This window comes from Hirundo rustica, chromosome 1 (assembly GCF_015227805.2).
Source record: "Hirundo rustica isolate bHirRus1 chromosome 1, bHirRus1.pri.v3, whole genome shotgun sequence".
NCBI lineage: Eukaryota > Metazoa > Chordata > Aves > Passeriformes > Hirundinidae > Hirundo > Hirundo rustica.
Window position 1 is genome coordinate 145898641 of NC_053450.1, and position 24414 is coordinate 145923054.

General features: G+C 41.7%; 2 protein-coding genes and 1 long non-coding RNA gene across 6 annotated transcripts; 2 read left to right on the plus strand and 1 right to left on the minus strand.

Moving 5' to 3' along the window:
* The first annotated feature begins 471 nt into the window (after positions 1–471).
* On the plus strand, positions 472–2085 carry LOC120759986 (uncharacterized). Of its 2 annotated transcripts, none has more exons than XR_005703269.1 (4): positions 472–565; positions 728–782; positions 1337–1456; positions 1550–2085. It is a non-coding gene; the product is annotated as an uncharacterized LOC120759986 (long non-coding RNA). The 2 variants fall into 2 exon arrangements; XR_005703268.1 differs by having other exon boundaries at positions 490–606.
* A 3990-nt stretch (positions 2086–6075) lies between these two features.
* IDI1 (isopentenyl-diphosphate delta isomerase 1) lies at positions 6076–11369 on the plus strand. Of its 3 annotated transcripts, none has more exons than XM_040059972.1 (5): positions 6076–6196; positions 7243–7406; positions 8410–8502; positions 9744–9874; positions 10432–11369. In XM_040059972.1, exons 1-5 carry the CDS (start codon positions 6102–6104, stop codon positions 10747–10749), a joined length of 801 nt encoding a protein of 266 aa, XP_039915906.1. In that variant the 5' UTR covers positions 6076–6101; the 3' UTR covers positions 10750–11369. The 3 variants fall into 3 exon arrangements, with proteins under 3 accessions (XP_039915906.1, XP_039915923.1, XP_039915915.1); XM_040059989.1 differs by having other exon boundaries at positions 6110–6196; positions 7246–7406; XM_040059981.2 differs by lacking the exon at positions 6076–6196 and adding an exon at positions 6514–6577.
* A 2162-nt stretch (positions 11370–13531) lies between these two features.
* Positions 13532–24209, minus strand: GTPBP4 (GTP binding protein 4). Its single transcript, XM_040059962.1, has 17 exons — positions 24102–24209; positions 23275–23445; positions 22091–22194; positions 21878–22014; positions 21221–21321; positions 20741–20833; positions 20028–20219; positions 19870–19935; positions 19090–19179; positions 18584–18694; positions 18253–18330; positions 18093–18144; positions 17423–17523; positions 16364–16561; positions 15453–15518; positions 14250–14384; positions 13532–13761 (listed from the first exon to the last, which is right to left on the minus strand). The coding sequence occupies exons 1-17, from the start codon at positions 24147–24149 to the stop codon at positions 13609–13611; spliced, it is 1896 nt and encodes a 631-aa protein (XP_039915896.1). The 5' UTR covers positions 24150–24209; the 3' UTR covers positions 13532–13608.
* Positions 24210–24414: the final 205 nt, after the last annotated feature.

Sequence of the window (24414 nt, forward strand, 5' to 3'; positions counted from 1 at the left end):
CTGGGCAGTGCCCCGGCCACCGGCACAGCCCCGCGGGCTGGGCAGTGCCCCGGCCACCGGCACAGCCCCGCGGGCTGGGCAGTGCCCCGGCCACCGGCACAGCCCCGCGGGCTGGGCAGTGCCCCGGCCACCGGCACAGCCCCGCGGGCTGGGCAGTGCCCCGGCCACCGGGACAGCCCCGCGGGCTGGGCAGTGCCGCCGGGGCCGGGCAGGAGCTGCCCCACCACCCCCCCACTCCTCGGCCCCGCTGCTCCCCGGGTCACCGGAGGTTAAACAGTGGAGCTGTGTTCCGTCCCGACCGTGGCCCTTCGGGGTAACGCTGTGTTAGTTTGCCGTTACTGTTACCGAATTAAAACTGCTGCTGCTTTAGTTAGTCAGTTACCTCCAGTAACACTGGATCAGGTGGACTGACAAGGGAGATGAAACTTACCTGAAGCACCACTGGAAATTCATAATTTTTTTTTTTAATACAGAAGGGCTGGGAGATACCGAATGTGGAGTTCTACTGTGTCTGCAGACGGAGTGACAGAGGCAGTGCATCAAAGCTAACCACGACGTTCTACAAGTAGGCTGTTCGCTCTGAAGCCTACAACGCGTAATTGAAATGTGATTAATTCCCCTGCTGATTAACACTTTGAATAAACCTCCACCTAAAATTCTTATTCATTGTAGCAGATAGTGAAAGTCAAAAGAGGCCTTTGCCTAATTATTTTCTCTCTTCCAGCAGATTATCTTAACTGCCTTAGAAGAGGTCTGTAAAAAGGCCAGAAGAACATGTGCCAGTGAGAGCTGGAAATATTACATTTTCTTTTAATGTGCTTCCCAACTACAAGTAGTCTGCCTGCAGTTCTCATTTGTCTTTTTTCCTTTCTATTCACTTCTGTGCATGTCTTAAAGCTGTATTAAGCAGCAACAAAAATAGTGGTTTACCTATTTACTAGCATAATTCTCATTACTGAAAGTCATCCTCCAAAATCACCAGCCTAGCTGGTGGAGAACATTCCATAATTTTAACCCATTCTCTTCTTCAAAGCCACTAAAAGGGAGCAAACTAAATAGCTAAATGGCTTTAAAGAAAAGAGGGAAGACTGTACAGGCAAAAGGAGAGGGACAAGAGATGGAACAGAGGTGCCCAGGAGGAAGCCTGAACACAACCTGACCAAATGCCCCAGTTCGATGCTTTGAATTCTCTTTAGAGTTGGTGCGGTTGTGGGCGGCTCAGCTATCTTAGCCAAGTGACAATTCAGCTGTTCAGTTTCTAACTAGACATTTTTAAGCCTCATAATCCCTACCAAAATTACTTTAATATAACAATACTGTACTGTAACAATTTTAGCTATATATATGAAGGAAAAAAATGTCCAGCAGGAGTACAAAGATCCACATTAGAGATCTCCTGGGGAGAACACCTGGCAGCTTTCTTCTCCTCTGGAGCAGCACACTCCCTAGGAGCAGGGTGGGTTACAGAGGTGACCATTTTTTTACCTGAAGAAATGCAAAATACTGAAATGAGGAAAAATAGGCTTAAACAACTTTTTCTTTGGTACAGGGTCCCTCACCTGAAAATTAACTGGCCCTGTATGGATGCAGTTGCTTTTTCCTGAGAAGAGGATGACAAGTGGCCTATTGTCACTCCAGCTCTGCTACTGGTTTGGTTTTGTCACGGCACTGCAAGAGTCGCAGGCACTGTGTAATGTATACGAACAAGTACAGAACAAAAGACTTACCTGCTTTTCACAAACTACCTGATACAAAACAAGAGAGATAGCAATACAGGAGCCTAGGGAAATGGGTCAGTACTAGTCAGCATCTTTTCAACAGCTAAGAAGCTTTTTAAATAAGCATACAGTAAATAAAGTGGCAAAAGTTAGATTGTCCTGGACAAATCTACTTCTGCTCCCATGACTGGACTTGAAAAAACAAGATAGAAGGCTTGGGAAATCTGTAACAGAACAGAATAATAGCTGGACCTCCCAAATTAGCATTTTTCAAACCTGTAAATATAGCAGGAAAAGGCAAAGCTTTCTGTCCAGAGCTCAAACCACAAGAAATAAAAACAAAACCAACCAACAAAACAAACAAAAAAAATCTAAGGGAGAAAAGGACTCAAGGGTTATTTCTTGATTCATATATGAAACCTCCTAATAACTCCTTCCTAGAAGAGTGATTTCCTGTACCATTATTCATTCACCTTATGTTGTATAAAAACATTTGGAAGCCATCCATCATAGCACTCTTTCCATCAGCTTGAGATAGCAGAATGAAATGCAAATACAACATCCTACTTATATATTTAGCATATATGTATTACATTCTTACTACAAAGACATCTGTCTTCTCTGAAGCAAGCTGAAGCCAACCCCCTTCCCTGAAAGAGGCCTTTTAAGTAGAGTCAAGGGAACAGCAGATTAGTTAAGACTGGGAAGTATTTACCTCTCATTTCAGATAAAACCCAGGTTGTTTTTTACTCAGCACAAGTGGATCATTTAGACAAATATTTTCTGAAGAGCTGTGACTCCAGGCAGGAAAGGACTCACAAGAGGAATTCTCTCGGGGGACAAGGAACAAGGATAGCTCTGTAGCTGAGAAGAGTGAAGTGGAAATCTTAAACACCAGAGCAAGTTAACAGAAAGCTGAAAAAGAAGAAGTTTGGGTGTAAAGGGGGAAGAAGAAGCCCGTTAATTTTCCTTGGCAAATCTGAAAATGGAAGACAAGAATTTTTCAGGAGTTTATGCATTCTAGGCTGGGGTCACATCCCAGTTTTGTTCAGCATTAATTTCATCTTGTAGCTTGTCATCATCTTGTTTAACTTGCTGGAGAATTAAAAGGTTTCCCTTCAGTTTGGGGTGGGGTTTCACTTCACTTTCTCTTAGTAGAGATCAAAAGTCTGTCAATGGTTTGCAGCTGGTTGGATTTTTAGGTGAATGAAAGACATTCCAGACATTACAGGAAACTGTTTTTTCCCTTGTTAGCTGAGTGAAAACAGTCAGCAGACTTCAGGAGATACAGAAATTAAGTCTCAAAGGCATCTGTATGTCACTTCAGGCATTCTGTTTATGCAGGGTGGAGTAGAAGTTCTGAGGTTACAGTGAAGTGCATACCATTACAAAAATTAGCATGCTTTATTTTCAACACAAAGAGCTCTGAAGGTGCAGAGCAAATCTGGAGGGGAGCAAAAGAAAAGATGATACAGGTGACATAAAACACCTGATCCTGAAAGTATCTGGTTAGAGGCTTGGGAAGTCTCTCTCGTTTGTTTTGTGAAAATGGTTTGTCTCTGTCATTCTTCGTCCCTGCTTCTTTGCCTCTCATTATCCACCAGGACTTCTTGTCACTTCTTGCTGCTCGCCAGCATTGTGAAGGTGAAGTGCTCTGTTTGTCTGTGCAAGACAGGAACTGTAATTGTTTCTGACTGTCAGGTTCTAAAGTGCCTGTACAGAAGTTTTCAGTAGTTATTACTAGGAAGAAAAGCCTCTTTTCTCGATAGCATATGAGGACATTTTTCCTCGTTTCCCTCTGCTGTGTAGCCTGAAGATCACTGTGTGCAGCTGCTAATGTCCCATGCCAACTGTGCCCCAGGCATAGACAAGTCTCTGTCTCCCAGGGAAATAGTTTCTGTTCTAAAGGAGCTTCACTAGCAGGAAAGCTGCTTGATAACTCTGTTGTCATCATGTGAAATGCTGGTTTGTATGTCCATCTCAGTCGGTTTTTGATCTGTGTAGCTTGTTTTGTTACTTTAGGAAAATGATAGAAGAAAAAATTACAGTTTTGGGGTTTTTTAATCTGGAAAAATGAAACAAGCAAGTGATCAATGTGGTGAAGGATGTTCTCAGCATTTCTTCAAAGCTCAGTCTCCAGTTACTGTGCTTTTGTGCCAGTGACTCATCAATAAGTAATCTGTAAAGTAATGAAAATAAACACAATAAAAAGCAATCTGTGTACATTTCTGTCCTTTCTGAGAGTACATATTTATTATCAACATTCTTGTGATATCATTAAATTTGTAGTTTATTAATGAATAACACAATATTAACATTAATTATAATATTTTTGTTATGTTTTATGTAGTTAAAATTATATGTAGCAGCCAACACATTGTTACAGTCTTTTTTTTATCTTTTCCACTTTTAATGCTAGTTTCAAGTTGCTTTCACTCAAATCACCTCCACTCTTGTTTCTTTCAGCAAGCTCTGCACAGGGGAATGCTATAAGATAACCCACCCCTGCCTTGTAAAATATTAACTGTCCATTTGACCATTTGTGCTGTTAATGATATCTAAGTGACAGGCCATATGTCCCGTTCACAGGAAAAATCAAGCAAACCAGACTGAAATGCTGGAGCTTGAGCTGAGAGGGAATCAGAGCGAGCCATGCCTCCAAGACATGTTAAATTACATTTCTAGACTTTTTATGGCATCCAGTCATAACCCCAAATCTATGGACGAGCAATAAACCAGCAAAAGTCTCGCTGAGAAGGTATTCAGCTATGGTGAAGTTTCTAGAGGTTGGTATTGAAGTTTTTCTAGTTTGTTATCTGTGCATATCTAAACTCCCCTACCTGACCAGTTCATCTTGACATCCTGCCCGTGCTCCATTCCTACCCAGAAAGTGTGTTTCATTCTCTGCCCCTCGAGAGCTCACTGAGTCAGGCAATTTCAGACCTTGACAAGCACAGGAACTGCTTCCCACCTGCTGTAGCTGTCAGTGCAGGATGGGAACCAGTATTCCCATACTCCCGCAGCCACAGGCTGGGATCTGTGCGGCACACACTGAACCTCTTTAGCTCGAAGGGTGCTACTGCAGCTCAGAGAAAAGCGTCCAGGATTCAGCGTGCCAGAAAGCCTTGTTACTCTGCAGTCCCGGGCTCACAGCCGCCACCAGAAACACTCCCAGAACCGAGCAGAAGCTCGGTGCTGGAACTGTTTGCCACAAACGCCGGCACGTTTGTAGGAGCCGGTTCTCGGGCACAGTCCTTCGGTTTTCCTGTGTGGAGGTGTTAGCTCTAGCCAGGTCTGGACAGAAGATGCTAGACATATGGTATCTCCTTTGGACTCGGTTGTTTATTATATCTTATCTAAGTTACAGCCTCACAAGATGTGACCTCAAGACAAGAGAATGGCTGCTTCTAATTCATTTCAAGGACTTTTATAAACAATAAGCAAAACCAATTATAACCCGACACCTGAGTTATTTTTATTTATAACCCAATTAAAGATCACTCAATGTCTGCAATAGGGGCCTAGACTAACTAATTAGAAAAAATCACCCAAACCCTAGAAGAAGGAGGAAGAAAAAAGTGAAGAAGAAGGACTCAGGCAATGCCCAAATCCCTCCATATTGTCCCATATATATATTACTATATTCTATATCCTAAAACTCCAAACCTTAAATATTTCATCCTGTGACATTACACACTTCTATACAACTACACACACACTCCTAGTACAATCACTCAGCTTTGGAAGCCGTTCCTATGGCCTTGGGTCAAAGGCAGTACCCTCCCAAGGGTCACTATCCATCAAAGCAGAAAGCCTGGCATTTTCAGCATCCAGGGTTCCGATACTCGTGGGTCCGTGAAAAGACAATAAGCAGGGCTGAATGTTAGAAATGTTCAATCTTTAGACATTGGAATGTGCTGCTCGGGGAGGTGGTTCAGGCACAGCCCCTGGAGGTGTTTAAGCCCAGTGGACGTGGCACTCAGTGCCATGGGCTGGTTCACATGGTAGCGTGCGGTCATAGGTTGGACTCGATGACCCCAGAGGCCTTTTACAGGCTCATTGATGCTGTGATTCCCAGTTACCCTCAGAACCTCAAGGCCTCTCAAGGCCTCTCCCGGCTCAGAGAGCCCGACCCCGCTCCCGACCCTCTCCCGTGCGGCTGTGGGCATCGCCGCACGCCCCGCTCCCATTGGCCAGCTCGCAGCCGCTTCCTGTTCCTATTGGCCAGCGCCGCTCCGGGGCTGTGTCGCGATTGGCCACACGCTCCGCTTCTCCCACCTGTCACTGCTGGCACCGCCCCCCACGCCGCAGTGGGGCGATCGGGCGATGCGGTGACGTCAGGGCCGAGCGGCGGCGCCATTGGCGGGCGGTGTGTGACGAGTGATGTGGCGCGCGCTGCTCCGGGCCGGGAGCGCGGCCCCTCGCAGCGGCCCCGGCGTGAGGGGAGAGCGGCGGGTGCCGAGCGCACGGACAGCGAGGTGAGCGGGGAACGGGGCACGGGGACAGCTGCCGAGCGGGCCGAGCAGGTCACCCTGCCCTCAGCCCTGCCCAGGCGCATCCGGAGCTCTGTGTCCGGTTCTGGACTCCTCCGTTCCAGAGAGACGCGGAGCTCCTGGAGCCCGTCTGTCGGAAGGCAGCGAAGGGGCTGGCGTGTCTCTTAGAAGTAAAGGCTGAGGGGGCTGGGTCTGCTCAGCGTCGAGGAGAGACAGCTGAGAGGAGACATCATTAATATCTATAAATATCGGCGGGAGGGTGCCAAGGGAATTGTCCTCATTGCTGAGCAGTAAGGCGAGAGGCAAAGAGCAGAAACTGATGCACAGGAATTTGCACCTGAGCGTGAGGAAGAGCTCCTTTCCTGTGTAGGTGACCGTGCTCTGGGACAGGTTGCCCGGAGGCGGTGTGGAGCCTCCCTCCCCGGGGATGCTCCAGAACCGTCTGAATGTCGTCATGTGCCGTGTGCTCTGGATGAGCCAGACAGCAGGGACGGTCACCGGCTGACCCCTGGGGTCGCTTCCAGCTTGACCCACTCAGGGATGCTTTGGGCTGCCGGGAGCACGTCTACGGCAGCAGAGGCTCGGGGCAGGGCGGGTGTTGCTTTGGAGGTTGAGACTCTGTTACTGAGCCTTTCAAGACGTGTGGAGAGGAGGAATCCTCGTGCACAGGATGCCCAGCGTTGTAAATGTCGCCAGGGTTAGTGGTGCGCAGCTTGAAGTTTGGAACTGGAATTCCTGCCACTGGCAGCCCATAGAAATGTTAGGCTTAGCTTGGCTGTCCTGCAGCTGCTGCTGGCAAGGGCTTCCTGAGAAATAAAAATGTTTTCAAGCACCTGCCAAGTGTTGCTATGTGATTTGTATTGTGGATAAGAAACTTCAGGAAGCTAGAAGCATGTAAATCCTCTCAAAATAAAATTGGTGTGCAATTTACAGCATGTCAGAGAAACAAGCCATTAGGTTATTTCTCACGTTCTGCCCAGAACCTTATGGATGCTGTTTTTAGTGAATGACTCTTCATTGTCTGTCTTCAGCAGAACGTGTGCTACCCTCAGGATGCCTGAAGTAAGCACAGATCACCTGGATGAGCAGCAGGTGCAGCTCTTGGCAGAGATGTGCATCCTTATCGATGAAAATGACAAGAAGATTGGAGCAGAGACCAAGAAAAACTGTCATTTAAATGAAAACATTGACAAAGGTATGGTTTGCTTATCTTCTGATTGAACCATTAAGTTGATTAAATATTTTCAGAAGGGTTGTCACGATTAAATTAAAGCTTTAATCTCAGGTGAACATTGGATCAGACCGGAGCAAGTACCTCCCCATAGGCTGCTCCTTCTCAGCATAAAATATTTAATGTTAAAATTCTGCAGAATGGAGGAACACTCAATTGGAGGTGGTTGCCAAGGAGAGAAATGTGTGATTGCACGTACAAGCTTGATAAATATTTTTAATCATGTTTTGAAGATAAGGTAGTATTTTCTCTTATTATGGATATCTGATTCTATGTAGCTTTTTCAAAGAATGCTTTTTGCTTCTTTGCTGAGTTCTTTACAAGTAAGAAAGGTTTTCTTTTTGCAGTCGTTCACCCAGAGTTTTACTTCAAACACTGCTAATGGGAAAGGGTTTAACTGATTGATTTTGGGTTTACTTGAGGTAGGTCAGATTCAACAGTCTCTCATGTAGTGTGTGACCTCTTTTATATACTTGGGGAAAAGCATCTTCCTGAAGAGGGAGCAATAACAGACTCAAAAGTGAAGAGAACAGCAATTATACTGTTTTTAATGGAGCCTATTTTCCTTCTACTTTTGCAATTCTTGAAGGGTCTTGAAATTCTGTACAGTTTTTTAGGAATTTTTGAGTCATCTCTTTTTAATTATAAATTTATGGATGCCAGGCTGTCCTTGGAAGCTTGCACAAATGTGCACATTTAGAATGGTGAACTGACTGAGTTTAGAACTCCTCTGTTGTGTTTTTGTTCTAGGAATTCTTCTAATTTCATGTTTTGCATAAGCTGGCATAGAAACCTGCATAATAGCTCGAGTTATTTATCAAATCCCTGGGTTTTAACATATCTTAATTTTAAATTGGATTAAGTAAAAATTAGGCCATTATAAGCACTTAACTGTCATCATATGTTTTTTTCTCTTCTATTAAATATCTCAGTTTTGTTGTTTGTTTGGGTGTATTTCTGTTTTTAGGTTTACTGCACCGAGCTTTCAGTGTTTTCTTATTTAATACGGAAAACAAACTGTTGCTGCAGCAGAGGTCAAATGCAAAAATTACATTTCCAGGTTAGTACTGAAACACTGTATTCATATAAATGTTTTATTTAGATCAATATTTTAAAAAACAAAGTCAGTCCAATCCTGCAGTGTAACTTGTTCTGAGGTTCTAGAATTTACTGCTTTGGAGAGAACATGCTTCCAATGCTTTTGAGAGTTCAAGATATCTTGTGGGTGAAGTAAGATAATGGGAACATTCAATATATATTTATTTATTGGGAAACAGTTGTTTCCTGGCATGTTTGATCCTGTCCATGCAAGGGCAGAGGGTGTGGTGTTTACCCCCTCTGCCTCAAGACATTCGTTGGAGTTGAAGAAATGTCCCATTCCACTGGTAAAAGCTGATGTGCAGCAGAGCCCTGGTGCCTGGTGATCTGTGGACCTTTATCTTTGCTGTCTTATCAAACACTTCTTTAACTCTGCCAGAAGTGCAGCTGTGTGGCCAAAGCATGCAGTGCATGGCTTTGGAACAGTCCTGAACTATTACTGTCAAATGCAAATGGAGAGGCATAAAAACAGGGAGGGGAATCAAATAGAAATAGCTTACATGAGGCATGCTGGAGGCAGCAGGAAGTTGTCTGCTCCAGAATTTTCAGTGGAAAACAAAATCAACTGTTTCCAACTTGAGTCAGGAAGACCATTTTCTTTTTTCCCAAGGAAACCTACTTTACAGATTGTTTTTAATTTTTCCCTTTTCTGCTAACCAGTCAAAATGCTCAAATATGGTTTGTAGATATTTTAACAATTAGATACTTTGGAGCTCATCTTTTATAGACAAAAGGTTGAAGCAGAGTATGGAACAGTTGTCCTTTAAACACAGATATAAACTTTGTATTGTATTCTACTTACTGCCAGCTGTTCTTGAAGCTCTGGGAATATTTTTCATTATCCTGTTACATATAAACTCCCAAAAGGAATTTTTAATTAGCATTTGAGAGATAAACAAGGTCTTTATAGACTGGCTCTCTAAGTAGATGTGTTGGGAATAAGAATGCCTGTCCTCATGTGTATCAAACACTAGCCTGCAAAGTAGTGCTTGGCAGAGGCAAATCCCAGTGCAAAATATATAAAGGAAAATAAGAGGTGCTCATATCCTCTTTCTGTGACCCTTCTCTGCAAAAGAGAAATGAAGCTGTGATGTGTTGAATAACTGCCCTTTATCTCTGGGGGGTTTTGGTGTTGTGGTTTTTTGGGTTTTTTTCCCAGGTTTTTATATGTGTCAAAAATGGACTGATCCAAACTTCTTGCAGATTGTTTTACCAACACTTGCTGCAGCCATCCTCTGAGCCATCCACAAGAACTGGAAGAAAATGATGCCATTGGTGTTCGGAGAGCAGCACAGAGACGACTGAAAGCAGAGCTGGGAATTCCCATGGAGCAGGTAAAGGAAGGAGGGGGAAACAGGAATTCTTGCCAGCATTTGCCAGTTTACAGACTGTGTCTGGCAGACAGTCAGCCTCAAACCTAAAAATGAACTTATCTTTGGAGATGCAGAGAATTGAGTGAACTTCCAAGAGATCCCTGGAAGGCAGGATTACACTTGGTCTGTCAGTACGCGGTTCTGACCCTGGATTCAAGTAGTTGTCAAGACTTTTCCTGGGGAGGTGAGGGTAGGTGCAAGTGTTTGTGCTCACCAGTGCTCAGTGAGTGTGCAGTAAAGTCTGGTAAACATTATTTAAAACATAACAAGGAGAAATACACTCCAAGTATTGCAGGGTGAGTCTGGATAGAGAAATGCTCTGCAATTCATGCCATCAAACTGCTTTAAATTTATATTTTTTTTCCTAGTAATTCTTTGTGAGAAAGTACATTGCAGTTGTGTACTTGGGAACAAATAATTTCTAAGGAAGGGGATAATAGCTGATAAATTGTACAGCAATGCCCAGCAGTACACTTCTCCTGGTTTGGCAGCACTTCTGACAAGTCTTTTGGTTGTAGGTAACTCCAGAAGAAATCCTCTACCTGACAAGAATTCACTACAAGGCCAAGTCTGATGGGATCTGGGGAGAACATGAAATAGACTATATCTTATTTGTGCAGAAGGATGTGACACTGAATCCTGACCCCAACGAGATCCAAAGCTACTGCTACGTGACACAGAAAGAACTGAAACAGCTCTTGGACAAAGCTGCCAGGAATGAAATTAAGATTACTCCATGGTTCAAGCTGATAGCAGAGACTTTTCTTTTTAAGTGGTGGGATAACTTGAATAACTTGAACAAATTTGTTGAGCATGAAAAAATACACCGAATGTAAATATCTGGGATGAAAGGTGCTAAAGGCTAGCAATGATGTGTTGTCTCATTAACACTGATAAATTATGACTTCAGTACAGAGAATTAGTTCACATGGAGCATGTGTAGTTTATACAGATGTTGTCATAGCCAGTGTCTTTTCTTGTCTTTGTCACCTTGTTCCCGTCATCCTTGGCTCTCTTGGGCCTGTTAAGATCACGTGTAAAATGAGTAACAGTAGCACAAAACCCCCGAGTTCCTCTTCCTCCATTGCCTGGTGAAGGATCCTCAGCCCGTGTGTGCCCTGCACAGCTGGGAGGGAGCCTGGGCACCTCCTGCCCAGCTCAGGCAGGACTGGGGTGCTCCCTCTGGACTTCACCATGCCTTAAATAGTGATTACATATGACTGTGGGCTCTGCTGTGGTGGTGAGAAGACCAATTGCCAGAAGAAAAAAACAAAGTAATCAGGATTATTTTTAATTGCAGAAAGCAAATCTCTTCAGCTACTGTACTCTGTAATTAACCAAACCCATAAAAGCTTAAGTAATTGGATTGCCTGTGTGGAGTAAGTTTGATTTGAAGTGCTGACCTATGTGCTAAAGCTTTAGATAATAAACAGTGGGTTTTTTTTGCCCCACCAGGCTTTTCTGATTAGCTGGTGGCTGAGTACTGTGCACAGAAATTTTAAAAAAAGGGTTAATTACAGCAAATGTAAATGGTACCTGTCTGCTGTCAGTAGTCTGTCTTTGGAGACAGGATATGCACTAAATGGCTCTTCTCCATTTTGCAGAAAACAAAGGCATCTTGATACAAGGACTTTTTTTCCTGTAATAGTCATTCCCAGACAACTCAAACCCCCTGAATCCTCAAATTCAAGACTAGTTGTGGGTTTACACTGGGTGTCAGTTAATTAGAAATTGTACTGGAGGCTAATCCTTTTTGATCTTGCAGTCCATCAATTGCTAGTAGCTTAGGAGGCTTTTTTCAATAAGACTAATAGTCAAGGGTGCTTCAATTTTAATTATAGACTGGGAGGGGGGTCCTCAAAAAGGTTTGTAATTTCTTCTGTTAGCACACTACTCCAACTAAGCCTGATGAAATAGGGTGTTTGCCATACCACTTAGCAGTAAACACGGTGTCCTGGTTTAGGGCATGGCTGTAATGATTCTGTGTCTGGATTTGGGGTACAATTTACTTTTTCCAGTGGTCAAGGTTGCTCTTTCTCATCCCTGTTGTGACTGCAGCACTGAAGCTTCCACATACCAGCGCCTCCAGTGGTTCAACACTTTGAGGGTTTCGAGCCATATTTGTTGTGTATTGGCCAGAACAGATGTATTGTTTCAAGCACATAATATCAGGTGAGGGAACAGTGATGTGATGTAGCAGTTCTCTTGAATTCAGTGCAATCAGACATGTAACCCAGCTGTAGGCAATGGAGAAGTTCTCAAATATTTTTTTAAATCTAACTTTTTAATTAAAACACCTTGCCTAAGCCCTTGGACTGTTGTGCTCTTTTCAGATGTAAAGCCACATGGAGAATAATATCTGTCATTGCCACACTCTAAGCACCACCCTGCCCATGAAACACCACTGAAGAAGCATGATGTGGGCAGGGCAGCAGGGCACAGATCTACTGGAAAAAAGTTGTGTTTTCCTAGTTCAGCTTGGAGCAAAAGCTGGCAAAGCAGATCCTGAAGAAGTCCTGTACATACAGATGCTGAAAGAAAAGTTTTGCTTAACAATTCCTCAAAGTCCCTCAAAAGCTTTTTTTGGCATTGGTCTTTGCATCATTACAGTATGCTTTAATTCTGAATTTATTACACAAAGGAGGTAAGAGGAAAGCTGTAGATTTACCCATGATGCAGAAGCAGACATCTGAACAGTTACTGCTTGTATTTCAAAATGTAGTGATTTGAGGGTTCTTTCTTCCCCCTTATTTTTTGGGGGGTGTGTGTGTTTGCTTTTAACACGTATTTGAAGTGCACTGTTCAAGCAAAACATTTATAATGCCTTATTTTACAAACCTCTACATAACCATTGACTAAGTAGGGACAAAAAGTAAATATTTCACATTTGATAATATATTTTGCCTTGAGCAGATAATAGAATGGTCCTGAAGAGACAATGTCTTGTTAAGCCAACGATAACAGCAGCATGTGCTTGGCACAAAATTTAAGTCTGATCCTCATTCTCTACATATCTAAAATATTAATATTAATCTGAAATATTCCAAGCTGTAAGCTGTAACCTTCCCTCCCCTGCTGTTTTAGGTTATTACAGGCAGCAGGTCAGTGCTAGAACTGCAGTTTCTCCTCCAGTCACCCTGCATCTTAGTAAAGTGGCACCATTGCTCCTGTGCTCCAGTGCACAAACAGGAACTTTGTGTACTTCTGGATGCTCTCCTGTTATTTCCCAACCCATTTCAGCCTTCACCAGCAACATAAAATCACAAGGGATCACTTGCATGCAGCCATCCAAACCTTACTCAACCCAGGCATTTTTAATTAAAGGTAGTTTAACAAAGTGTTCACATTTCTAGATTTAACCTCGTTTAAAATTAGTTTTGTATAGAAATATAAACACTTTACTGATACATAAAAGTCAGGAATAAGAATATGTAAGAAAACATTTTTTATGTCTGTTTATAAATGGTTTCTGCCACTAAAATTGAGAAATTCCTCATGGTATTGCTTGGAACTGCAACATCAAGGTATTGAAATACTGAACTTGAAGTATCTTAACCACTAACATGAAACACACACTTAAACACCAAGTATTACCAAAAAGGATGACACGACTAGAAATTAGTTTTAATAAATTTAATTTTGATTTTAAATTTAATTTTTTGATTTTTGATTTTAATTTTGATTCAAAAGACTGCTTATCTTCTCTGTGTTTTACCAGATTTTCTCTTCCCAGCCAGCAGATGTTTTGGCTTCAAGTTAAATATGTGCCTGTCTGCCTCTCCTTTCCTGCCCAGGCGATTCATTTTCTTTTGAGCTTTCTTTGCCATGATCTTGACCTTCTTCACCATCTATTTAAAAACAAACAAACAAACATGCAGAGTGACTCCTTCAGTAATTCAGATAACAAGCTTTAAGAAAACCCACTAAGCTGGTTGGTTTTATCAAGGACATTAACACCAACCCTAGAGCAGTATCATTGTGACACTATCAAAGTGACACTAACCCTCCTTAGGAGAACCTTCCAGTACACTAACACAGGATCATGCTGTCCCTGCAATTCCTCACTGACTAAAGGTGGAACTCCACAGTTTGCAGAACTCTTCCTTCAGACTTGCATTTGGAGATAAGAATTCAAATGTACTTCCTTGGTCTGTATTATTACATGTTATTTGTAAGAAGGAAGCAGAGAAACATGGAGTCCGAATGAGAAGATGACAAAGCTGCAGGGACACCAAACAAACTCTGGATAAATGTAACCAGCCTGTTGTGCAGTTTCCCAGGAGCTGGTCTAGGTACAAACGTGCTGCTTCAGCTGCCAAACAGGTAAAGGACAAACCTTCTCATCCCGAAGGCCAGACACATCCCGCGGTGTGCGAGAGCAGCTGCGACTGCGCGACACCGACTTGGGGGTTTCAGACTCGTCCCGTTTACGTTTCCTGGTGGTACTGCGTGACCTTCTCACGTAATGTGCCTGAAATTGAAAACACTTCAGCCTTCAAAGCCAGAAACCATCTGCTCATTTCTAATCAGAGTAATAGGAAAAACAGGAAGTGGATTTCTGGGATAAATTATATTGGTTATTCCATAGTAAGGTAAAGATCTTGACAGCTGTTGGTGACTCCCTCTCTGTCCTACAGGAACACTCAGTGAATATTAGCTTTTTTCCCTCCACAATTACTAACTGCCTTTTTCTTTTTTTTCTTTGGGTGGAGTAGACTCACAAGTAATCAATAAAAAGATACAAATTAATGGAGAGCAACACTTAAGCAAAATAGCAATGATGAAACCTGATTAGTGTCCTGTGTACCAGGCAAAGCTCTGAAGAATTTCAGACATGAAGACCGATCATGTTATAGCATAAATATTATGTTCCTACATTGCTCCTACGTCAACATGGCATGGCAGCTCTGAGAACCATCAATGCTTGCTTCAGCTGTGTAATGTTGACAGTTCTTTTTTCCTAACTCCTTGTTTAGCTAAAGAATTAGAGATCTCAAGATCCAGGGAGCTGTAATACTGCTGGATTTGCTGTACAAACTGCTTTGGGGTTATTTAATTTCTATTAAAATAAAATGTCTCCTGAAGGCCAGGCTCTGATGAAGTACTTTATCTGTCTTACATTTAAAGATGCCAGCTGCCCTCAAAAACTTCAATTACAGCTCAAGGAATTAATGAGCTATAAAAAGACAGGCCTGATCTGTCACTATTACTATTTCTAACATAGTAGAATCTCATCCAACAAAGCAGACTTGAAAATTAACAAGGATGCTTAGCCAAGGCTGTTCTTGAATCCTACACAAATTCCAAGCAAGCAGTGCACATGTATATATGATTCTTGATAAATGTTAGTTTTTCAGCTTATCCAACCCAATCACATTACTCAAAAAATTCCAGTCCAACTGCCTCATCTGCAGTTCCTAATTCATCCTTAATAGATCCCACCTCTCTCTTGTGACAACTGTAATAAGCATTTCAACTGTGCTCAAAGAAATCTAAGTCTCTTTTAGATAAATATTATGTTTAATTAGCAAAAACTTACATCATCCTTATTAGTCATGTCAAGTCCAAGATCAGTCATTTCTTTCTCTAACACCTTCCTCTGGACCTGTAAAAACACAGTTAGGAAAACAAGTTTCTTTCAAAAAAAATCCTTCCACCTTACTTTTTGTCTCAATATATCACCACAAGTCCATTATATTCACTATATATTTCTGACTTTATCACATCCACAAGCAGGTCACTGATATCCTACCTTCACATTTCATTTTTTGCAACTTATTTTCTTGCACCCTTAAATTTTGCTTCACAGGACAGCAATGGCCCAGCATTTCCTAAAGATCTTAAAATTAGTTTGCCATTTTGGGGGGAAGTTGACAAGAACAGTTAGTTCTGTCAAAAATGTTTCCTTTTCTCCCAAAAGGCACAGACTCTGGAGAAGGCAAGAGATCTTGGGGGCAACAGCAGCTAGATTCATTTTCTCAAAATCTCTAGTTATCAGTTTATTACTTTGCAATTGTCCTGGATTGGTCAGAAGAGACTCTGCCACGAGAAAGAGAGATACTTGGCTATCAAAAAGACATATCACCTTTCCCAGAACCCACAACAAATTTCACATGATTGTGATTTTAAGCAATTATCTAATTCTTATAATTACTTGAATTTTAAGCAAACAGACAATATACAATAAAACCCAGTTAAACAAAGTGAATCATATTATTAAAAACCTCTTCTTCAATATATATGGAATTTTACAGAAGACACACTCATGTGACACAAAAGCTAAGCTCCCCATCTAATCAACAACCCGAGCTCCTGGGAGAACAGAAGCAAGCAGTGAAAGAGCCAAGTATGAGCAAAAGCCACCAGTTTCACTACCTGACAGTGATACATGCTTTCAAGATGTTGTTATATAGAAGCAAGATTTTTTTACAGAACATGTTCTACACTCACCTTTTTAGCTGTTCTAGGCATCCTTGGACCATGAACATCTTTTTCCTTTGACTGCAGGATTTTCAGTTTCTTCTTTTCTCGGATCTTTCTTGCCAATTGTCTGATTTCCATCATTTCTTCATCTTCACTTTCTGGTTCACTGTCATATTCTCCAGCAGCTTCTCTCAGCTCTTCTTCTTTCTCCAGTTCTTCCAGTTTCTTAGATTTGGAAGAGGTAAAATGGGAATCAGATCCTTGACCCATGTCCCCAACATTACATCTGTACATGGTTCTGGGCCATGACAGCATATAGGCCCTTCGAAGAAGGAACCACATTACCTGATAACCACACTGAGCTACACCTAATGGAGCTGGTGATACAGGTTACCGTGAACCTATGGGCATACTGCTGTGCAGACTAACTCCATCACTCCACATTATCACTTGGCTAAACTTTTGTGGCTGCCCAAAGCTGCCCAGTGTGTGAAAGCAGCTGTACTGTCCTTTGAGCTGTGCCATTTCTGGATACACTCTCAAAAACCCTTCTCTTCTGACATTCAGCATGAGTCCAGAACACCAGCAATTCACAGGAACCCAACTGCATAACTGGCAGGCTCTGTGGGCTGCACTCACCACTCCACCTTAACAACCAGCAAGAAGTCCAAGCAGTGACTGTTATTAAATAAAAATGTTACAAATTGAGCATTCACTCCATCTCCTCCATAGACATAAATCTGATGGATGAATTTAATATTATTAAAAATACATAAAGTTTGATAGCTACATTCCTGTAGCTGTATTCAAAGAACAAAGAAATCTAACTTCTAGTGCAAACCTCGTATTTTGGAATGGAACAGGTAAGATCACCATCATTCTGACACGGTGAAAAAATTTTCCATTCTTCTGAAATTCTGTGCTTGATCATTCAAAAATAGTATCTTTTCCCACGACAAGTAGACAATGCAAAAAAGAACAGGTTCTCATGATACATTGTTTTTAATCTATAAATAGTACCTGATGTTAAACAAATAGGAAATAAAGAGGAAAGAAAAGTATAAAGCAAAAAATTGGAAAACTCACTCTCATTATATCGGGATCAATGTAGTCAAGTATATTATGGCCTTCCCATATCTCTGGAATCTTATCATATTTCTCAGATGAATTCATTAAGTCCCAGTATTCTTAAAAATATAACAAAGACGACGAAGAGACAAAACTTAATTTCAAAGAACATTCCACAACAAAAGCAACACTCAGAACACACATACCAAAGTGCCCTATCCCTAAGAATTTGGCAGCACCTCTGCTATATTCACAAATATTTCTGATCTCCATCCTACCGCCAAAGATTGTTCAGTTATGGCACGACCCACTGTCCCAAGACATGCCAGGCAACAAATACCCAGCTGAAACAAATAGATGCTCTTCTCTCTCATATTGATACTTTTTTAACAAAGAGAGCATCAGAAATTAATGAAGTACTGCAATACAGAATGGAAAGAAAAAAATCACTTGAATCATCAGCTGTTTCATGTCTGTGACTCCAAAATGGGAAACAACTGAGTGATATCATAAAAGACATCACTAAAGATCACCAGTTCTGGAACAGAGGGATAGTATGCACTGAAATGGTGGCACTGGCAATTAGCTGGAAGGAGTTAGGTTTAGATATTCCCCCTTAAGGCTGAAATAGCCACATTTTACTGTTTAGTAATGATTATGCTAATAGCAGTTCTTATCTAATACTTACTCTGCAGATCCAAAATATAATCATCTCCCATTTCAAGTTCAATATCTCTCTCCTGCAAAGACATACATGGCTTTAGATACCATCCAATTTAGAAGTTATGGACTAACACAGCAAATTTAAAATCCAGCTGCTGATTTCCTGATTTAGAGATGCCACTTACCAGTTTCCTCTTGGGAGTATCTACTTCCATGCGTTTCTTACGAGCCACCACTCCATCAGGTATAAAAGGCAGTCGCTCCTGGAATAAATCCACCCCAGTAAAAAAGTGAAAATTCACATCAATTTTTTTACACTGCTATAAATCACCAGCTGCACTGTAATTCATTTCTGCAGAATACAAAATCCCAAGCTCCCACCAGGAAAGGCACTTACAGACAATAAATTAGAAAACTTCATCATATTGATGTGTTCACAGATTAACAATGACAGAATTTTTATCCTACTTAAGAAGTACTGGGAAATACATTAAACAGTATAAACAGGTAGCCTACCTTGTTATCTCTTTTGGTTGGCATGGCCAAGTGTAATCGATTCAGTACTTCGTTCACTTTGTTTCCTTTCATTTTAGTATCAACACGATGGACCAACAGTCTGTCACAGGCCTGAAAGCACACATGGCAAGGAAAGGTGAGGAACAAAGCCTTTTAGATACAGCAAATGACACTGCAGGCATTCAATCCCAAATATCTGGCTTCACAGCTTATTCTCTTTTTGTCTTATACCTCTAACTCTCAAGAAAGCAAAAAATTATTTTATATTGAAAGCACTATGGGAAGATGCATATGCAGATATGTATTTTTTTAACAGGACTCAGAAAAAAAAATCACAATTTAAAAGAAAAAATTATTTTCCATTTTCAGCCAAGCTCACTGAGGCGCAAAAAGGAAAACATTTTTGAAGTTTATCACTATAATGCAGTTTAACTGAGATTAAACTTATACAAGTGAAGCAAAATGTTAGCTGTTCATTTGGGATACAACTAAGAGAACACACCTACCTCTGTTTTAACTTGGATTACACCCTCTTCAGTTAGCGTACTTGTCTCTATTACAGAAAATCCTTCTGCTTCAAAAGCTTCAAATATTTTCTAAAAATGAAAAATTATCCCAAATAATGACATCCTGTGCATTTCTTAATATACAAATACATTAAGACCATAAATGAATACATACACTGCATTACTATTTTATCAGAAGGTGTTTCTAAAAAGACGATCGAAAGTTTACTATTACAGTTCTACTTAAGGTCTTCCTTCTTTTATAAACAAATAACTATTTTCTAAAAGTCATCTTTAAATGACCCATAAGGGGAAAAAAAAAAACCCAGTGAGAGAAATACAAATTCTATGTGCTTTAACCTGTAGATACAATCGAATTAAGCCTGCAGGACCTTTTATTGCAACTGTTCAGTGACACATCTCAATGTAGTGCTCACTGTGTCTAACTGTCACTGAAAGGATTATTGAGTAAAGCTATTGTCCAACTTCCAGTTACAGAAGAAATTGAAAGTCCTCACACCATCAGAGATTCCTGAAACCATTAAGAACCTGCCTTCTGTTTGGCATTTACAATATTCAGGCAAGGACTACACTGACAGTACTAAAGAAAGATGGGGCTGAGACCAGCAAAGCTACCTTCCACTGCACTGTTAGAGCAGTTCAATAAAGAAATGATCAGGTAGAAGTTTTTGCTCAATAAAAATCATAACCATCCATAACAAACACACAGAGCATTTTTGTAAACATCAGGAGACAAAGAGGTGAGAGAAGTATCCTAACCTGACTCTCCTCAGGAAGTTCTGAAATCCTCTTCACATCGCATTTGTTTGCAACGATTATAAGCGGCTGATAAAAAGGCAATAAAAAAAAAAAAATCTTAATTCAAGTTACCATGTTATAAACCCCTAGGGTTTGTTACTAATGTGAATGAAACTAACCTTGTTAGCAAACAATGGCTTAATATTTTTGAAGAGCTCCACCTGCTCCTCCAGGCTGTGCCCACACTGCTCAGACACATCCATGACGTAGAGCACAGCAGCACGCAGGTGAGCCAGTGCAGTGATAGCCTGCATCTCAATGGTGTTCCTGTCCTCCAGGGGGTGATCCAAAATCCCAGGAGTGTCTACTACCTAAAATTAACATCATTAAGCCAAGAGTTATTGATCAGCTATTGCAGAACACGTGTTGGATTGTTCATTGATATTGTCTTTTCTAGGACAGCGACAGTTTTTACTTTCGCTCACAAATTGGACTGTGAGCTCTGCCAAAGTGAGAATGTGAAAACGCAGAAATGGGAGACGAAATGAGGTTTCATAACCAACACTCCAAGAGTGTTGCCGAGGAAGGGAAAATGCTGCTCCAACCTGGCTCAGAATTTCAGTGATAAAAAGTGATCTGGTTTTAGTCAGTAATTCCATTTCCCATCTTCCCTTCCAACTGAAAACAGACCCTTGCATGTACAATTTTAGAACAGTAAAATTTTTGTATTTTTGACTGCTGCCCTCACTTGGCACACTGCACCTTGCACTGCAGCTGTCAGACACAGCATGTCTCATCAAGACACAAAAATGCAACTCCCATGGCAAAAAGCCAAGTCAGGCTATAACCAGCTCACTCTTTCAATAAAATGCAAAATAGTGACAGTTCTTACCTGCCAGCGTAGATACTTATAATCCATATGTCCCACAAAGAGAGATTTCGTGGTAAAGGCATAAGGCTGCACTTCTACATCTGCTCTTGTAACCTTAAAACAAGATTTAGTCACACATATTTATTTAAAATTTCCTGAAGTTGCAAGCAGTATATCCTAATTATAATACATTTCCTTTACTACTACTACTACTAGGGAAAAAATAAAAACTAAAAATTGGTTATTCTAGCTTCTCTGCAAGTATTCGTCTACCAGAAAATACACTAATGGGATGCTATTTGGGAAAAGATAAGGATTTTTGAGAGTGAAATCTATCATAATTTTTCATTTATTCCTCCAGGAATTTCATTCAAACTCTACTCACACATTTGAACTTGCTACTGCTCACATCACACACTACCACAACTATATCAAATTGTTTAGAAGTTACCTTAATTAAATTGTATCTCAACATTATTTATGGAAAAACTACTCACAAACCTTATTTATAAAGCTGGATTTTCCAACATTTGGGTAGCCACACAGCAGAAGAGTTCGTGTATTGGGATCAATGGTTGGCAAACGAGACAAATGCTGTCGCACTGAAATGTTAAAAAGATTTTAAAATTGTCCATGATAATTTAAGTTTTACATAAAAATTAGTAACATTTCTGATATAGTATGATCATTTATGAAAGTATGTCATAGTCTGCAGACTCCGTAAGTCCACAACAAAAATAGAATTTCATAAATATTTAAGAAATGAAGACCACTGTCTTACAGCTAGAAAGACTTCAGCAAATCAGGCAATGTAACCTGAAGGACTAATAAATCTGAAGTAAGGAGTAACATCTGCAAAATCTTTAGCAACATTTTTCACGTATATGTCAGTGAAAAGAACGGTAAATAAAAGCATGCCTGTGACTTTTAAACGAAGAAAAAACTTTTATCACTGTTAATACCATAAAATTTAATAAATATTCAAAGAGAAAACTATTTTGTTGAGAAATAAGCATGAAGTATTTGGGGATTTCAAAACTCTTCCTGTGTTTCCTGGATCTGTAACCTGTACTAAATGCATTCTTCTGACTGCTACTAAGAGTAATAAACTTCACATCCAATCCACGAGCCGGTTTTTAGCCCCTAGGTAACACCAACCTTGCTCCAAATACTCCAGGCTCTGTTTCTGTCTCTTGATGATGGTGCACATGCGCCCCAGGGCCGCGCGTTTGAGCTGCTTGCAGCGGTACAGAGAATCCCCGTACTTCATCAGCCGCACGTAGTCCTTGGCCACGCTGCGGGCACGGGAAAGCACAGTTCAGCCGAGGGTCCGGCAGCACGCGCAAACACACACAAATCAACCTCCCTTACTTGTCAATCAGATTCTTGGCAATGTTGATCTGCCCCAAAGCCAGCTTGTAGTGATCTTTGTCGTACAGAACATTCATCAGATCCGCGTAAAAAGGATGGATATCCTGAAACGAAAGCGTGATGTTAAGTCGGGCATCTTCTTACTCTAAGACGAGTGTTTCTTGCACACAGTGTAAGTTCTTTTTTTTTTTTTTTTTACACAAATGACACTAAAAGCCAAACAATTTCCATCGCTATCTTGTGTAAGAAAAATAATCTGCTCGGTCATTAAATGCACGAATCTTAATTGCTCTGAATTTCTTCTGCAAACGTATCTTTGACTTATTCATACTGATACTTCGTATTACAACTTTGATATCTCTTTTTCAAAGTTAAAAAAACTGCAAGAAGCCAACAGAAATTGTCTCTAAAAGGAAATTCATATTATACTAGAAACACAGCAGTACTATTAATTCCTTTTTTTTTTTTTTCCTGTGTGCTGCATTAAATTCTATACAAGACTAGAAAAAAAGGGATTTTTTAATGCCCAAATAAATTCTTAGCTTTTCAAGGAAGTGGCATCTCTGGTACAAATCTTATAGGCAGAGTATTTCAGCTAGTTATGTATTTACCTGAAGAAATTTCATCATGTGATGTTAAAAAAAACCCCAGAAGATATTTCTGGGAATTCTGGAGCAACACTCACTGAGTATGAAATTATCAAGAAAAACAATTTAATAGGTGAATAATTTCAGTTTGAGCAGAAAACTGCCCATAAAAAAGTCCCACTGGCCTCATGGATCCAGCTGCAGCTGTTGGAAGTTAAAACTGTGTTTCTAACGCAACCCTTTCTGGGGCCAAGGACATTTATGTTGTCAAATTAACTCCTGAAGATGGAAAGCAATATATTCCTTGGTATTTCCTACGGAAGGCTAAGGACAAGCACAATTTCCATATGCACATACAAAGTAGAAACATGTAGACACAACACACTTAAAACCCCCACATTCTGTCTTCATTTAAAAGCAACTTCTGGCAAACATGTCTAAGCAGCTAAAAGCTTATAAAATCCAGCTTTTAATGACCATCCATGGGCACAACTTAGACTTCTGCTCTTCATAGGAACATACCACTTCTGCAGTACAGGTTTTGCTTAGTACCCACAGTAAAATCTACTTGAAATCAGCACATGAGAAAACACTTACATCTAATTTCGGGAAATCTGTTAAGATCTGAGTGAGTCTGTCATGGTAATTTTGTTGAGTATATTTGACTTTTCGCATATAAAAATGCCGAATCCGGTGGATTTGATAATGTTTATGAATGACAGTTGGGGTCTTTCGCTGAGTCTTTGACAATGTCAAATCTATGAAGTCCTGCAAAGGAGGAAACATGATTAATTACACAAAATGTCAAGTTCTTGTAAAGGCAACAATTTTCATCTGGCAAAGGAGCATGCTGACGAGTTAAGTGCATCCAGAGTTTGACGCGTACGTTCTAGGGCAGGCAGGAATAAGCAGTTTGCACACTCCCAGTCCGGTTTCTATTTCAATGGACCGCGGGCTGCCCCCGGCCCAGCGACCCCAGCCAGTCGAGCCCTGCGGGGAGTTCCCCTCACCGTGCTTAATTTAAAACCCTGCGACCGGCAGAGGACTTTATTTTAAAAGGAAGACGCTGCGAAGAGTTTCGGTATGACGCAGGTTTGGAAAACAGGAGGGATTTCTGTGGGAGCCATCCCGACGCTCCCGCAGGGAGAAGCGCGGCCTGAGGATCCCTGCTCAAGATCCTCTCTGACAGGACCCCCCGACTCTGTACATGGTACGGGCCGCCGGGCGCAGCAGCACCAGCCCGGGGCGAGTCCACGGCTCCCGCGGGAGGGGGAGGAGGCGAAGGCCGACACCACGCCGGCACCGCGGAAGGGGCAGGAGGGCAGCGCGGTCCTCGCAAGCCGCCGGTCGGGAGGGACAGAAGGGACGGCCCGGTGCGGAGGACACTGAGGGGCCGGGACAGGAACGTAGAAGCGCGGCCGTACCTTGGCAGACGGCACCACCGTGATCTTCTTGAAGTTATAGAGCGCCATGGCCACCGCCAGCGCCGTGCCACGCGCCGGAAAGGGAACGGGCCCCCGGCTCTCGCGAGAACTCCGCGTCCGGCCCGGGAAGGCGGGAGAGGGAGCGGGGAGGGGAGCGGCAGAGGGCGGGGAGCGGCGGAGGAGGGAGGAGAGGGTGACAGGGGAGACGGGAGGGAGGCAGGCGCCTGGGGCTGAGTCTGGATCTTGTCAGGGAAGTAGCTGACCGTGAACAGGGTTCTAGCGATGGCTCCCTGGTGTGATGATTCGGGGCAGA